The sequence below is a fragment of the Acipenser ruthenus genome, chromosome 41 (assembly GCF_902713425.1).
Source record: "Acipenser ruthenus chromosome 41, fAciRut3.2 maternal haplotype, whole genome shotgun sequence".
Taxonomy (NCBI): Eukaryota; Metazoa; Chordata; class Actinopteri; order Acipenseriformes; family Acipenseridae; genus Acipenser; species Acipenser ruthenus.
The window spans coordinates 3,021,221-3,037,189 of NC_081229.1; the positions used below are offsets into that span (position 1 = coordinate 3,021,221).

The 15,969-nt window shown below is 37.7% G+C and overlaps 2 protein-coding genes across 2 annotated transcripts; both read right to left on the bottom strand.

The window, feature by feature from the left end:
- Window positions 1-148: 148 nt before the first annotated feature.
- On the bottom strand, window positions 149-4,499 carry LOC117433918 (lipocalin-like). The gene is made up of 7 exons (XM_059010735.1): window positions 4,337-4,499; window positions 3,484-3,623; window positions 2,640-2,716; window positions 2,295-2,408; window positions 1,484-1,585; window positions 925-950; window positions 149-310 (listed from the first exon to the last, which is right to left on the bottom strand). The coding sequence occupies exons 1-6, from the start codon at window positions 4,430-4,432 to the stop codon at window positions 925-927; spliced, it is 555 nt and encodes a 184-aa protein (XP_058866718.1). The 5' UTR covers window positions 4,433-4,499; the 3' UTR covers window positions 149-310.
- Window positions 4,500-8,072: 3,573 nt separating this feature from the next.
- LOC117968947 (protein c-ets-1-B-like) lies at window positions 8,073-15,596 on the bottom strand. The gene is made up of 8 exons (XM_034916830.2): window positions 15,487-15,596; window positions 15,051-15,145; window positions 12,171-12,284; window positions 11,736-11,810; window positions 11,227-11,454; window positions 10,351-10,581; window positions 9,833-9,951; window positions 8,073-9,490 (listed from the first exon to the last, which is right to left on the bottom strand). Exons 2-8 carry the CDS (start codon window positions 15,130-15,132, stop codon window positions 9,263-9,265), a joined length of 1,077 nt encoding a protein of 358 aa, XP_034772721.2. The 5' UTR covers window positions 15,133-15,145; window positions 15,487-15,596; the 3' UTR covers window positions 8,073-9,262.
- Window positions 15,597-15,969: the final 373 nt, after the last annotated feature.

Below are 15,969 nucleotides of genomic sequence, written 5' to 3' on the forward strand. Positions count from 1 at the left end.
TTTGTCATTAATCTTTTTTTTGTTATGGTTAATGACGGCATTTTGAAAATGCTTTCCAAGGCAGAAAAAAAAACTGAATATAATGTGAATGAGAAAATATCAAAGAACAATATCACAGCCCAAATATACCCTACAAACAAAGACTGCGTAAATCATTATACATTTTTATTGAAGCACGTGTTCAGAGGAGATTTTAAACAGATGATAAAGACAGCTTTGTCTAAGGAAAACAGCTTGGTTGGGTGGGTTTGGGGGAGGCGGTGTTGTGCTTCACACAGCTGGAATCAAATAGGTACACATCTTGGGAACCCTGGGGAGATATAATTTCGGGTTTCTTTCTTTGTTATTTTGTAGTACAGTATATGTAGAGATACACAGTCAAATTTAACAATGTGTCATACATCTAGGAATTTCAAATCTGAAAAGTAGAATAAACTACAAAAGTCAAGCATGCAAACAGTTAGCTAATGCCTTCATCAGTAGTATGGTTACAAAGCACTAGCAGAACTATTAGTGTAATCGTTATTATCTGAACTAACTGGGACCAAGGGGTGTTTGCATAATTACATTGAAGGGATAATCAGATTACAACTGGGAGATTGTTTGTGTGACTAGAAATCTTGGAATCCCTTTATCTGTAAATCTATAACATGCAATACTGGAATGTTCTGTAAACAGCAGAGATTGTGGGCTGAATAGAGCATTTACTATGACAACAGGGCAGAAGAGGACAGCCGACAACACAGGCTAACACAGGGGCTTATCGGATAAAACAGGTGTTCACACAATAATAATAATAATAATAATAATAATAATAATAATAATAATAATAATAATAATAATAATAATGGGTATGAACACATGGACACATTCTGTTAAAATATTGAAAGGATGAGCTTAAACTAGTCAAATAATTGTACTTACCTAAGCAGCATTTGGAGTGCATTCCACTGTAAAAATAAATAAAAATAAAATAAAAAGCAAAAACAAAATTAAACTCTCTCTCTCTCTCTCTCTCTCTCTCTCTCTCTCCCTCTCCCTCTCCCTCTCCCTCTCCCTCTCCCTCTCCCTCTCCCTCTCCCTCTCCCTCTCCCTCTCCCTCTCTCTCTCTCTCTCTCTCTCTCTCTATATATATATATATATATATGAAGATCATTTAGATCTTTTATTTAACATCATATAATCAAAGAAACTCAAATATGATATTGCAAATGTCTACCAGTAGCCATGACAGTAGTACAGTTGTATTTCATGTTAGATTTAGAAAATGTCACATTTTTCAATCTTCGTCAGTTTTTCTTTAGTATATGGAAAACTACAAAGCGGTATGTAGTTCAATATGTTAACGTAACATTATTCAGCAGGTTTCATTTGACTATGAAGCAAAATGTGTTAATTTTATAGGGTGATGCAAAATTTTTGGCCATAGCTGTAGGTATTCACTGTAAGTGAAGGAAGGTGGAAGCAGGGGGAAGGTATTCACCATTCTTAGGCAGAATCAGCACATTATCCCGGGTGAGTCCCTGTGCCAAAGAGTGCTGCTGGAACTTCTGAATCAACTCGGGACGCAGCTCCTGAGAGCGACCTAGAACAACAAAGATTAAATTATAGATCTCTTGATCAGCCCCTCCTACTATGCACTGGACTTGCCTGTCCTCAGCACCATGTTACTGGATCCTATTTCATATTGTATTTTAGTAGTATTATTTGCCCTTACTGTAAACTATACCGTATTAAAATGTTAATTTTGCATTGTAACCATGTACTGTCCTTTAACACCTGTAAGTTGCCTTGGATAAAGGCTCTGCCAAATAAATTTAAAAAATTGAATACTACATTGTGTCTCTAATTGCTGTGTAGTTACATAGTAGTTACTTAGTAAATACAGGTGTACATACACATAAGTACAATATTATTATGCATAGTTACAATGTAGTTAATGTGGAAATCGTTTTGCATGATATATGTAATTACACAATTGTATTACGTAAGGGTAAGGGTTAAGGTTAGGGTTATATTGTGCAAAAAGATTAACACATTAAGTACATTGTAACTATGCATAATAACATTGTAATTATGTGTAAGCACACATGTCTTTCCAGGATCCCTGTCACTAGCCACTACCGACTGATACATGCAGCCAGGCGTGGTCATGGGAGGAACTGGAATCCAATTTAGGACCCTTCCAATCACTGTCTCCCATGATGACTTGCAACCAAGAAATCAGAATTCATCATGACGCAATCTGTAAACAGGTCATGTTCAAGACTGATCTTAAACGTAGTAGTACTCACCGTACAGCTTGGTGAGAACACTCACGCTATCCCCTTTGGTCTTGATGGTGTGAAGGAGGGCAAATTCATCATAATTGGTCTCCACCACTCGCACATCATTTTCATTGCCCCAGGCTGCAATGATGAAGACTGTTAATGCCTTGGTGCTTATTGGTTCCAATTCTCTTTTATCTCTCCTCTTCTTACTGCAGAACAGATACCGCATGGGACTACACATAGGCAAATTGTGCATCTGGGTGTTCCAGTGAATTCTGTACAGCTGAGCATTGGCTTATTACTAGTTATTGTATCTTAACCATGAATTATTTCTCTCTCCCTCTCTCCTCTTTTAGCTTGTAAGCGTACCTTTGCTGTAGAAAGTGAAGCGGCCTGGGGTCTCAGTCTTGCCAAAGAGATGGTGCATTTGCCAGCATTCACTCGGCCTGGGCACACGAAAATAAAAGTCTCAATCTCAGATTCAGTGTGGTTGTGTATGTGGCCCAATGATTAAACATGAGGTTTTGTGATGCAAACTAATGTTCAAAGGACTGGGTTGAGACAACTAAATTAGATTCGCTTGTGGATTCGATTTAAACCTGTGTTGTGTTGATAACAGGGAAAATGAAGTAGCAAAAATTAAATGGTGCAAATGTCACTTTGGTATATAGGCTCTGATAAATCTGTCTCTATGTGCTTTTGTTTCAACATAAAGTAAAATTTCATTACAGATATTTTAACGCAGGTTTTAGCCAAGGGTGCTTGATACCACCCTCAGAAACCATTTTGCATCTCACTAAAATTTGGGAAGCATTTGCATGTTAGGGACATAAGAACTTTTTACTTCAGTTTGTAGTTTTCTAAGGACAAAAATCATATCTAAACAGATCGGAAAGAAACAACTCCAGAGCATTTAGTTACTTGGTTAAAGTTTTAAAAAAAAGACCCTAACATCCCACCACCACCGTCAAATAATAAAAGAAAATTACTGGTGTAAATCAATTGAAAATATGTGTCATGCATTTGCACAAAAAGGGGTTGAAAAAAGAATGTAAAATTAAAATTCATTTTTTTCCTAAATCAATCCTTTGTAGATAACCTCTTATTTGCCAGACACTGATTACCAGGCACTCCACATTTCAGCGTATTGAACCCACAGGGTACCCCAGAATTGTTTATGCATAGAACCCCATCTTCTCCACTCCCTCCCTACTTTTGGCTGGTTATCAACACGTCCATATTGCCCTCGGCAGTTGGGGTGAACACTGCAGTGCCCATCTTCATCAATTTCTTCTTATTCACGAACCACTGTGCATTGGAGCCCATTCCAATGAGGTACCACTTCCCTGAAAACTGACAGACGGGATGGGATTAAGTAACAGTGGCAGGGGGGCGTAGCGAGACACTGCCCTGTTTACTGCAGCACACTTTAGATGCCTTGTAACTTCCTTCTAACTGTAGTCTGAGTTCACTACATGACAGTAACTGTATTTATTGGGCATTTGAAATACTACTCTTCTGGAATTCTGTTAAGATCATCTCTATGTATTTGTATTGATTAATTAATTATTATAGGAAACATCAACAGAGTTGATTCATGTGACTTTGTTTGGCACAGATGAAATATATATATATCTATATATATATATATATATATATATATTCAAAAGGGCAAAGTGCTGTCTATTACAACAAATGAGGACTGAATAGAGAGAGAGAGAATATTGTATGTTTTCTTGAAGTCCTGTTTTACCCACTAAGACTCCTTACTCATTCACTAAATATCTTGGAATGACTGAATAGACAACCCTCCCATTTACAGATACATGAATAATTTTTAAGAGCAGTCACGCAAGTGCAGCGGAACACAAACATTATTCAATTACTGTACTACCAATGAAAAACAACTTCCCAGTCAGAAACCCCTTTTTATTTGGTAAAATCAAAACATTAATGTCTCTGCAGTTGTTGTGCTTTGTTAGTAAATGGATGACATTTGGCATACCTCATAAAATACCTACAACTTCAATGCAATCTTATATATAAATCAAATCTGCAATGCTTACCTTCTCCAAGTTGAAGTCTTTCTGTGGCTCAGGCTGTGCTGTGGCTGAAAGCACACAGAGCAGAGCCGCGAGAACACTGAGCAGAGCAGCCGTCATTCCTCCAGATCTCACTCTATCACACCACAATGAGCTGAGCTGTGGAGAGAGAGAGTACTGTGCAGGGAGGCACGGGGACCCTTATTTATGCCTGCCCCTCTGGCCTTACATAACACCATATCCCCCCCCCCCCCCCCCCCCCCAACATACTGAACCAATTAAACTGTGTTACACAATGCTGGGCGTGCTACAACACAGATCCAGATTTGAAAACAACAGATGAGGAATGGGGACTGGATAATTCGATCCCTTTGCTGCATTTCTGTGGTGGTTTGTTTCAGCCAGTGCAGGCATAGACAGAACCAGGGTTGCGTGTGTATGAGTAGCCAATCTCCTGGTAAACAAACTACCAAATTCATCAAAATACCGCTGTCTTAGGCCAGAAAAAGTCATGCTGTAATTTAAGAGGCGTTTTCTAACTGTTGCAAACTCCTGTTTTGCAAAACTAGTTAATATACTGGATACACTGTGTAATATACAGCTCTGGAAAAAATTAAGAGACCACTGCAAAATTATCAGTTTCTCTGGTTTTACTATTTATAGGTATGTGTTTGGGTAAAATGAACATTTTTGTTTTATTCTATAAACTACTGACAACATTTCTCCCAAAATTCCAAATAAAAATATTGTCATTTAGAGCATTTATTTGCAGAAAATGACAACTGGTCAAAATAACAAAAAAGATGCAGTGTTGTCAGACCTCGAATAATGCAAAGAAAATAAGTTCATATTCATTTTTAAACAACACAATACTAATGTTTTAACTTAGGAAGAGTTCAGAAATCAATATTTGGTGGAATAACCCTGATTTTCAAGCACAGCTTTCATGCGTCTTGGCATGCTCTCCACCAGTCTTTCACATTGATGTTGGGTGACTTTATGCCACTCCTGGCGCAAAAATTCAAGCAGCTCGGCTTTGTTTGATGGCTTGTGACCATCCATCTTCCTCTTGATCACATTCCAGAGGTTTTCAATGGGGTTCAGGTCTGGAGATTAGGCTGGCCATGACAGGGTCTTGATCTGGTGGTCCTCCATCCACACCTTGATTGACCTGGCTGTGTGGCATGGAGCATTGTCCTGCTGGATAAACCAATCCTCAGAGTTGGGGAACATTGTCAGAGCAGAAGGAAGCAAGTTTTCTTCCAGGACAACCTTGTACTTGGCTTGATTCATGCCAAAGCTGCCCGATTCCAGCCTTGCTGAAGCACCCCCAGATCATCACTGATCCTCCACCACATTTCACAGTAGGTCCGAGACACTGTAGCTTGTAGGCCTCTCCAGGTCTCCATCTAACCATTAGACGACCAGGTGTTGGGCAAAGCTGAACATTGGACTCATCTGGGGGTGCTTCAGCAAGGCTGGAATCGGGCAGATTTGTCTTTGTGAAGGACGCATCTATTTTGCTAAACATTACAACATAATCATCTTTACAATGCCTTTCAAAAACATTTTAATTACATGATTTGGAGTTGATTATCCCCAAAGATTTGATGCTGGCTGAACAGTTTTATAAATAAATTATTATAAATAACCATCGACAAAAAATCTGCAACATTTTTTAAACCATTTTAGACCATGACTAATTTCATTAGAAATCTATCTCAAACAAAGGCAGATAAGTGTGACTAATAAACAAGTCTTTGCAGAATTTGGAATTTGGAAGACTGTAGTGTTATGTAACAAAACATGTTACATCACCCTGTGGAAGTTATGAAACAGCTGGGGGGGGGGGGACCCACAGTTTTATAATCAGACCCTATGATCCTTACTGCACATGTGGATGTTTTTGCCAGCAAAAACAAATAGTAACTAGATGGCTCTAGCTCTGCCTTCTCTAAGTAAATGCTGGATGATCTAACCTAAATTACATGCATTTATGAAAGTCTTCTAGAATTGTATTCGTTAAAGTGTTTACAAGAGACAAATTCCATAAGAAGATTTACAAACAAGAGGAGCCTATTTTGCCCATGTAAGCTTGTCAGTTTCCAAGCAGCTGACTGATCTCAGAACTTTGTCAAGTTGCCTCTTAAAGGATCCATGTGATTCTGCCTCAACAACACGACTAGATAGCCCATTCTGTCCCCTCACCACTCTGTGAGAAGTGTCTCCTACCCTCTGTCGTAAGTTGATCTCCACTTAATTTCCAGCCGTGTCCTGTTAATAGAGACTCAGGGGTTACATCATTAAAAACGACAGTCAATAGTTTAAATGATGTTCAGAGAATTCAGAGAAAAATGCTAAGGAAAGTCATAGTTTGACAATGTAACGTCACATTGCTTAATTATGACTTTTTGAACTAGCATCTCTAAATTAGGACTTTTTCTTGTATGGGCTAAGATGTAATCATATTACTTCTCCATATATTAAGCTGAGGGAACACAAAGCCACTTTTTTCAGAAATACTGGCTTGAAGCCTGGTTCCGGGAGACTGGGAGACCTAGTTTGAGGCAACTTTGCCGTATCAAACCCCAAGTCTCCCCTGGTGTGCCATGCAGTGGCCTGAAACCTAGTCTCCTGAAACCATGTTCTAAGTGGCTTTGCGGTCCCTCAGTTTTGTACACTTTGGCTTCTGTAAAACTTCCATTCCGAACAAATAAACATTTTCTAATCTGTGATCCCTGAGCAGCAGACTCTGAATTCCTCACAGATTGGTTGAAGGTTTGTTGATATCCAGAAAAATCAAGTTGCTGCTTTTTGTCTGATCCACATTGAACTGATTTGTGCTGAGACACACTGAACTGCTCTTTGCTGATTCAGAAACCAGTTCGCCAGAGAAAACCACTCATTGTCAAAGTAGCATAAACAGCAAAGCAAACACACATCATTACAGCAGAACCACGAACAAACATCAACAGAAACGAATGACAATAACAAAGGCTGTTCACCCTTTGAGTGACCCATAGCACAGGGTTACCAGATTTCCAGAGTGAAATCATTGAAGCTGTAGCAACTCTGAAGCAGTTCAAATAAGTACATACTAACAGAAGCATCATTTAAAAATGAAACATTGGATATACATTATATATATGTCAGTTTTAAAAATGGCTGTGTTATTCAAAACACAATAGGGACTAACTTAAAAGTCTAACGTGGCTGGATTGCACTATCAAGATAAAACAATCATAATAATTAATAATAAAATAATAAATAGTCATGGTCCAGGAAGTTAAACTGAATATTAATTATTAGAAACAACATTCTAACAGCTCAATTTTAGAGCGACAGGACCCAGAATCACCCTGAATACAAACAACATACAATACTCTAAAGATGTGTGCTGTTTGTATTTCTGTATTTGTCAGACAGTTGGTTGTGGGGAGCTGCTGTTTCCTTGTGCTAAAATCTGTTTAAACAGAGTTCAAGTCATTCCTAGTTGTATTCATTTTATTTAGATTTTTTTTTTCCAGATATCACAGCATAAACCACATATTTATTTTTTTCAACTTGGCTTGTATCCACAAAATGTTCTGTTGAGATATCTTTATCAAGCTAACCATTTTTTTTTCTAAATTAGTTTTTTTTACACATTTAACACATATCAAAATAAATACATTTTTTGTTTGTACTCACCAGACAAATAATAATTCACTTCATCGACTTATTTGAACCAATGAAAAAAAAAATCACTTGAATACTGTGATTTATTTACAAATAACTCCATTTATTCACTATATTTAAATTACATTTCAAAACATGACTTCAGTTAGACAGCTAAAGTAATATAAAACAACATTTCTTATTTTAATAAAGGGTTTCTTAGGCTAAAAGAACTGAATCTTTTTAGCCTATAACAAATACTTTAAGCGCAGTACAAAAACCAGGACACTAATTGCAAATTATGTAGAGATAGACTCAGGACAGAGGGAAGGAGACACTTCTTCACACAGAGAGTGGCGAGGGTATGGAATGGACTACCCAGTCATGTTGCTGAGGCAGAATCCATTTGGATCCTTTAAGACCAACTTGACAAAGTTCTGAGATCAATCAGCTCCTAGGAACCGGACCAGCTTAGATGGGCCCGAATGGCCTTCTCTCGTTTGTACATTTTGTTCTTAAGTCTTACATTGTTGTAAAGTCCTCTGCATGCAAAACTGAACATGTTTTAAGGTTGCAGCACTTTTCTGTGGAGCGCATGCTGCTCCACGATGCATTAAGAATGATTGGCACTCAGGAAAATACACTAAGGAATAGAGGTAGTACAGATGCAGAGCCAATACAGGGTCTTATCTGTTTTGTGCCCCATGTGTTGCTTCCTGCTGGTGTGAAACAATTCAGGCTGGGAATGTTTGCTGTCTTGTCTGTGCGTATCTGAATTCATTTCTTGGGTCCTTCAAGCAATGGCTACATTCACTACACTATAAAAATGTACAGTGTTTTTTTTTAATTTTCTTTTTTATATTTATTGATTGAAGTCCTTGAAAGAGCTAGTAAATAAAAAAAAGAAAGAAAGAATTGGTCCTCGAAGGCTTCCGTCTGTTTAGAACAGGGGTGACCAATCCCGGTTCTGGAGGGCCATTCCACTCCAGTTTGTTTAACAGGTCAAATGAGGGTTTGAGCGGAGGTTTAATTGGTTCAACTGAACCACTTAGAACAGGGCTGGAACAAAGTCCAGGACTGGAAGAGCCGGCTTTGGCAGCCCCTGGTTTACAGAAACGGAAGATGCCTTGTTGACCTTTAGTTATCACATCCATGTGAACCAAGAGAGTCCGACCAGCAGAGGGTGCTATAACCACAAAATCAACCAAGTCTCAATTTATTCAGTCCTGGCAATCCGATCCTCTCTCAGTGGTATCAGGAGGCAGTATCCTTTTGCCTCCCTTCACAGTGTCACTAGTGCTGAGGACTGGAGGCCATTTTGCTTCTCACATTCAGACTGGCGTGCAGTTCCTCTGCAGATTTACCCAGCATGCTTTGCACGTCGCAGACGAATCGATAGACGTAGCGCTTGCCTCCGGTTTTGTGGATGATGTTTTTGTGGTAGTAGTATCTCATTCCCCGGCTCATCTTCTCGTAGTTCATCTTCGGCTTGTTCTTGCATTTCCCCCAGCGCTTGGCAACCTGGAACAAGATCAAAAGAGAATTAAAGAGCGATCGTCTAACCTTAAAATAATGCGATCCCCGCTGTCTATGGTTTTCCAGACACTGTTTGAAATCTAACATGAAATACTGTATTACTACAATAGACTTTTGCGATCACTGTGCATTGTCTTTGATTACATGGTGTGAAATAAAATATCTAAATTATGTTCATATATTTTTTTTTTATTTTGTCTCAATCCTAAAATTCTATGTGATGCAAAACTTTTGGACATAGTTGTTTAATAAAGTTGTAACACTGAGTCATACATTCTAATAGAAGTGTCTTAATATCAAGAACAGTAACAGTAAGAGCCGGCTCACCTCACTTGGGTCTGATAGTTTGAACTCCCAGCCGTCTCCGGTCCAGCTGATGAAAGGCTGACAAGACTCATCCAATAGGAGTTCTAACAGGTACTGCCAGAGATGAATGGGTCCAGAACCTATAGGAGTCACAGCAATCACAATTACAAGCTTAGAGGTGGTCCAGTGGTTAAAGAAAGAGGCTTGTTACCAGCAGGTTCAAATTCCTGCTCAGCAACTGACTCACTGAGTGTGACCCTGAGCAAGTCACTTAACCACCTCCTTGTGCTCCGTCCGTCAGAGGAGACGTGAAAATCGAGTTCCTATTGCAAGTGACTCTGCAGCAGCAGTTGTTGATGCATAGTTCACCCCCTAGTCTCTGTAAGTCGCTTTGGATAAAAGTGTCTTCTAAATGATTAAGTAATAATGATAGCTATTCCCACCTGATACAATGCTAATTCAGTTTCACATAAACATTATAAACAGTACAACACCATGCTTCCTGCTGTAAGGATCAGTGTAAGAAACATGTTCCTTACCTGTATATGCTGTCATTCCCATCGCCCGGGACTCCGGGGAGTGCCTCTGAGGGGGGAACCCTGTTGTTTCATGTTTAGCCACACGGTGGCAGTGCTGTGCCATAGGAGCTGCTGTGGCAAAGTCTGCCTGTGGATGGCAGTGTTCAGGTGAGAGGTAATCGTTCCAGGACTGGTGATCTTCTTGTTTGAAAATCATTCTGCAGTGTGAGTAATCTTGCTCCCCAGCATAGCCTATTAAAATAAGAACAAACCATATATATTAAGTTACGTGAATTAGGACAGTATCGTGATTCACTGACCCTTGCCATTTTATTATTATTATTATTATTATTATTATTATTATTATTATTATTATTATTATTATTATTATTATTATTATTATTGTGTTACTTTTTGACATTCTGAGGTAAAGTACTTTTTAAACAAGGCTAGATCAGATAAAGTGCCTCTATAGAAGTATAAGGCATCAATTTTCTTTTTGTATTTTTGCCAAACCACTGTTGCACTGTATGGCGCTGGTTGATACAGCCTGGGATACATACTATGCCTGTGACAGGCAGCTAAAAGAGATCAAAATCCTTTAATAACTGCAATAAAAAACCCATCATAATGTTTGTGAACATCATAAAAAGGCAATGTCACAATAAAAAAATAACTTTCCTTAATCTGAAACCTACTTACTCTTTCACTGAAGCCATCCATGCAACGATGGGATATCTCAAACATAGTGGCTTAAAGAGATGCTTGCAGCTTTGCATTTTTTGGTAACTGATCAATATACTACCACTGTGCAGCTTTCATTTTACTATAGAAATTAGATGCTGCTATGGAAACGACATTCGCTGTTTCCACTGTCCCTCGTTTTAAGATCCTCACCTAAATGTTCCCGATCCATGCTGCTGTTTCTGCCCAGCTGAGTCTCCTGCTGTACGGGGAGGTACTGACCGCACCCCTGTCCACTTCCCGAAGAAGGCTGGCCCACAGAAGGTGGTGAGTTGTACTCTCTCTGCATCACACTCTGGCCCACAGGAAGCAGCATCTGGTAGGCATGGTTCAGGAAGTCAGGCTCCTGGTAACTCTGATTGGGGTCTAAGCTTTTTACTCCTAAAATGAAACGAGAAAAAGTTGGGATGATCTGACTTTGGAGATTTTACAAAATAAACTGAAATGAACTGACTTTAATTGTATTGGTGCAAAGGGTTTATTCATATCCTTGTTCTTAAGACACTGACTAGTATTGGGTGCTATCTTAATTATTTATAGTTGGATAATACATGTCCCGACATTATCGTTTTATTTTTGCTTTAGCATCTTATTCAGATTCTAGCTATGTCTGCGAGAGCTCACTTGTAAGAAACTGATGGACAATGGGCAGTAAAACTCACCAGCTCCATATTGTGTCCAGTACGAGGGATCTGAGTAGGTATCCAGGTCAAACAAGGAAGCATCATTTGGAGAAACTGAAAACAATTAACAAGAACTTTACCTTCAAAATTATATACGTCACAATAGAAATAGTAGTTGCATGGTTAATACATGTGTACTTACACATAATTACAATGTACTTAACGTGTAAAATCTTTTTGCACGATACATAAGTACACAACTGTATCAGAAAAGGGTTAGGGATAGGATTGGGGTTATATCATTCAACAAAATGCACACATTAAGTACTATGCATAATAACATTGTAATTATGTGTAAGTATACATGCATTTACTAAGTAACTACTATGTAAATACACCGTATTTAGAGACACAATGGAAAGTGTTACCCAAAAAGCAACAGCTGGGGAATGAAAGGATGATCTTGGCTTTTACCTTTTGAGTCGTATAGGGGCAGATTCTTGGTAAAGCCACAGTACACATCAGAATAGGACTGTGGTTCCAATCCACTCTTATCCATTAAGAAAGACGGACCCTCTCCACGAGAATCTGTGGATGTATGCAAACAAGTCATTAGTTTCACTGCTTTGATTACAGGAAGGGAAACTAAGTGGTGTCTGCATTTTAAATAACCTGTCTTCAAAACAGCATATCACTGGATATTGTTAGGATTTTTCTGATCAGCCACAGCAGAGTTTACATTGTAACAGAGTCGAAAGACAAACAATGTACGAAGATGCTCATAAAAAAAGAAAAGCAGGATTTGATGATAATATAGACACTTAGAGGAAATCCCAGTGCAACAGCAGTGACAGATGTATACTAGTGTGCAAATGTATTAGAACACCTCGAGATTTGTCATTTATATCCTTTATATACCTACCTGCATGAAAACCTCTGAGTGTGAGAATTTCAATTTTCAGCCAGTAATCAGTGATATAGAAACAAAAGGCTCTCAAGTGAAAATGTAAGACCACTTTGTGCTTTTAATTAGGTATCTTACACAACTTCTAAAAAGTCTCAGGCATTTTATCATGTGTGGCTATGTGTTTCGTTTCTCTTACTACTTTAAATGAATTGCATGGGTGGTCTATTAAAGTCATTAATTAAATCAGACAATCACTAATTTGCCTATTTTGACAATTTTCCAAGATTTCAGGTTACAGTGGTTTGATTTCATATGTACAACAAATCAAAAACAACAGAAGCAATAGAGTGTCCTAATGCATTTACACACTACTATATTCTAAACAAGAACATGTGCCAGTAAGAATGTGATATATTTTTAAAACTACACCTTGTCTACATATTTCCAAATATAATAGGCTACAGTAAATCTTAAACTGAGGGAACACAAAGCCACTTTTACAGGAAGAGTTGGTTCCAGGATACCGGGAGACCTAACTTGAGACAACTTTGCTGTATCAAACCTCAAGTCTCCCCTGGTGTGCCATGTAACGGCCTGAAACCTAGTCTCCTGAAACCAAGTTCCAAACCACAAAGTGGCTTCGTGTTCTCTCACCTTTAATCTGCTACATTTTAAACAATGTTGACACTGGTAACCTCTAAATCCCAAATCATTCTACTGTCCATTATTCCGGGATCCGGAAATAGGAAAGAGCTGATATCATCACAATGCCACACAGAGAGGAAATGACAAGATTTGGAGTGAGGGGGTGGCCGAGAGATAAAAACTAAATTTAGTGAGGAAGTATGGGAATCTGGTAAAGGAAGGGAACTCGACTTCAAACAGACCCTGTCTTGCTCTGGGTCCCATTCACAGAACGCTATTTAAGAAATGTTTTGTTACATACTATTTTTGTAAAAAAGCACTGAATTAAACCGAGTCCTTAAAACATGTTTACAGAAGGCTGAAGTTTTATTTTCACCCCTGTTTTCAAATAACTTTTTTAACCATTCTTAAAAAAAAAATCCTTAAAAAAATCAACTGATTTCAGAAAAAAAACAAATACCAGGTACTAGCATGAAGCTTGTTTAAATTGTGGTTTATTACACCCAGCTAAACGAATTAAGCAAACAGGGATTTATTTTCATTGGAAATAACTATCGAGTTTCACAGATAGACCGCACCTAAGCACTAAAAGGGAAGACTGTCTCCCCAATGGGTAACAGTATGTCACTAGTCAAGCCGGTATTTGACATTTGACATCAACATCTCTTGACTTCCTTGCCCTCAGCCCAGACCAGACAACGCTGAAACAACGCATTTGGTTATAACACACATCCATAGCAATGCATTAGTTTGTTTTTAGCAGAATTAGTTACGCTGTTGTTTAAAACATAAACCACGCTAAAAGCACGTTTCAGTGTTTATTTCATGCTATACTTTAGACGCTGGCAAAACACAAGTGTTAACCAAAAATAAACACGCGTGTAAAGGAAAATGTGTTTAAAATCAGATGTATGTTTAATTTTAAAACACTTGATTTACAATGTACTGGGTGTAACTTTCTTTTAACTACAGCCACACATATTATTACACAGAATATCTATCTATCTATCTATCTATCTATCTATCTATCTATCTATCTATATATATATATATATATATATATATATATATATATATATATATATATATATATATATATATATATATTGTATGTAATATAATACTGTATAACACATGAACAAAAAACGTTTTTAGTTTAAATATATCAGTAACACTATAAAACGTGATTATAGTTGTGGCTTATTTATTTGCATTAGCTCAAATATAAACTCAATTATGTAACTTTCGTTTACAGTAAGTCGTCGGCAGTGACCGAGTTGTGTGAGAATATGAACCTAAGAATCAACGCTTCATTGTTCAGGGTAGGGAAACAGCACACCTACCGGATGTGTTAGTATTATTAGGCCAGCAGTAGTAGAATTAAAGGTTAATGCATATTTCCGTGACTAATACATCCATGAAACAATACATGCTAGTCACGTCTGGCTGGATGTAACCGTGTGTCTATTGTGTGTGTCCTTTATAGTTGTTTTTGAGTGTCTGTTTAGTTGTATTTTGTTAGTGTTTATTTTCCATGTCCTTTCAAAACGGGTTCATCAGAATAACGGCTCTCAAAAAGACAAAACTGCTCTAGACAAATTAGCCTACACAAATTATTCCTGGTGTTTTTGACTTCTTTATCAGAAAGAACGACAAATTGGGCTGTTGACAAGACAGTTTGTTTGTATTTCAACAACCGTATGGACATTTTCAACGTTAATAAGCAGCACAGTACCTAAGAACCAAACGTATTATTATTATTATTATTATTATTATTATTATTATTATTATTATTTGCTTACCGTATGATCCGAAGTCAAGGCCGGATGGGACCTCCTGAGGTCTGACGTCTTCACAGTAATAACCACTTTGATAGGTCTCCATTTATATTTGTTTTCTACACAAAAATAAAACAATAAATATTGTCACGTTGATAGTCAGCATTTTAAGTGCATATTAGTTTTAAAAGCAATATCATATACAGAATTGATAAAAAGTCTTACTGGTTATTTAAAAGAAGAGGGAACCCTTTTTTTTCAACTGCTGCACAGCTTTTCACATTTATACACCAGATGATAAAACCAATTCAATTTACGTTAACGCCTAGTATTATTTGCAGCAACCAAGTCACGCACTTACATCAGCCGATCGTTACATTTACCTTAGTAATACTTCCCAAATGAATTGCAAGCAAAAAGTTATATACAATTGACAGATACATTACTTTTCTCATCTTACCTTTAACGATTTCAAGGTATATTTGAAAATATTCTAACGGTATTCGCAAATCTCAGAGTCCAGTGGTAGTTGCCGTGAGTTCTTTGAACTGCTTGCTGAGCTGGGATAGCCCTGGGACAGTTATAAGCAGGGTCGCTTTGTGATTGGCTGTGCGGATGGACAGAGATTTGCTTCGTGACTTTCTGCAGTTGAACATTTTTTTGGTGACGTCACCAAGGAGTCACGAACGCAGATTAGGAAGCTGACTTGTCTTTTCTGTTCTCTTAAATTTCTAATATATGGCATGACCCACGCCGATCGGGAATATGCGCTTAAGATGTCCAAGAACAGTATTATATTATAATTAGTAACCATATTCATATTATTTTAATATACAATTATTATTATTATTTATTTCTTAGCAGACGCCCTTATCCAGGGCGACTTACAATTGTTACAAGATATCACATTATACATTATTTTACAGATATCACATTATTTTTA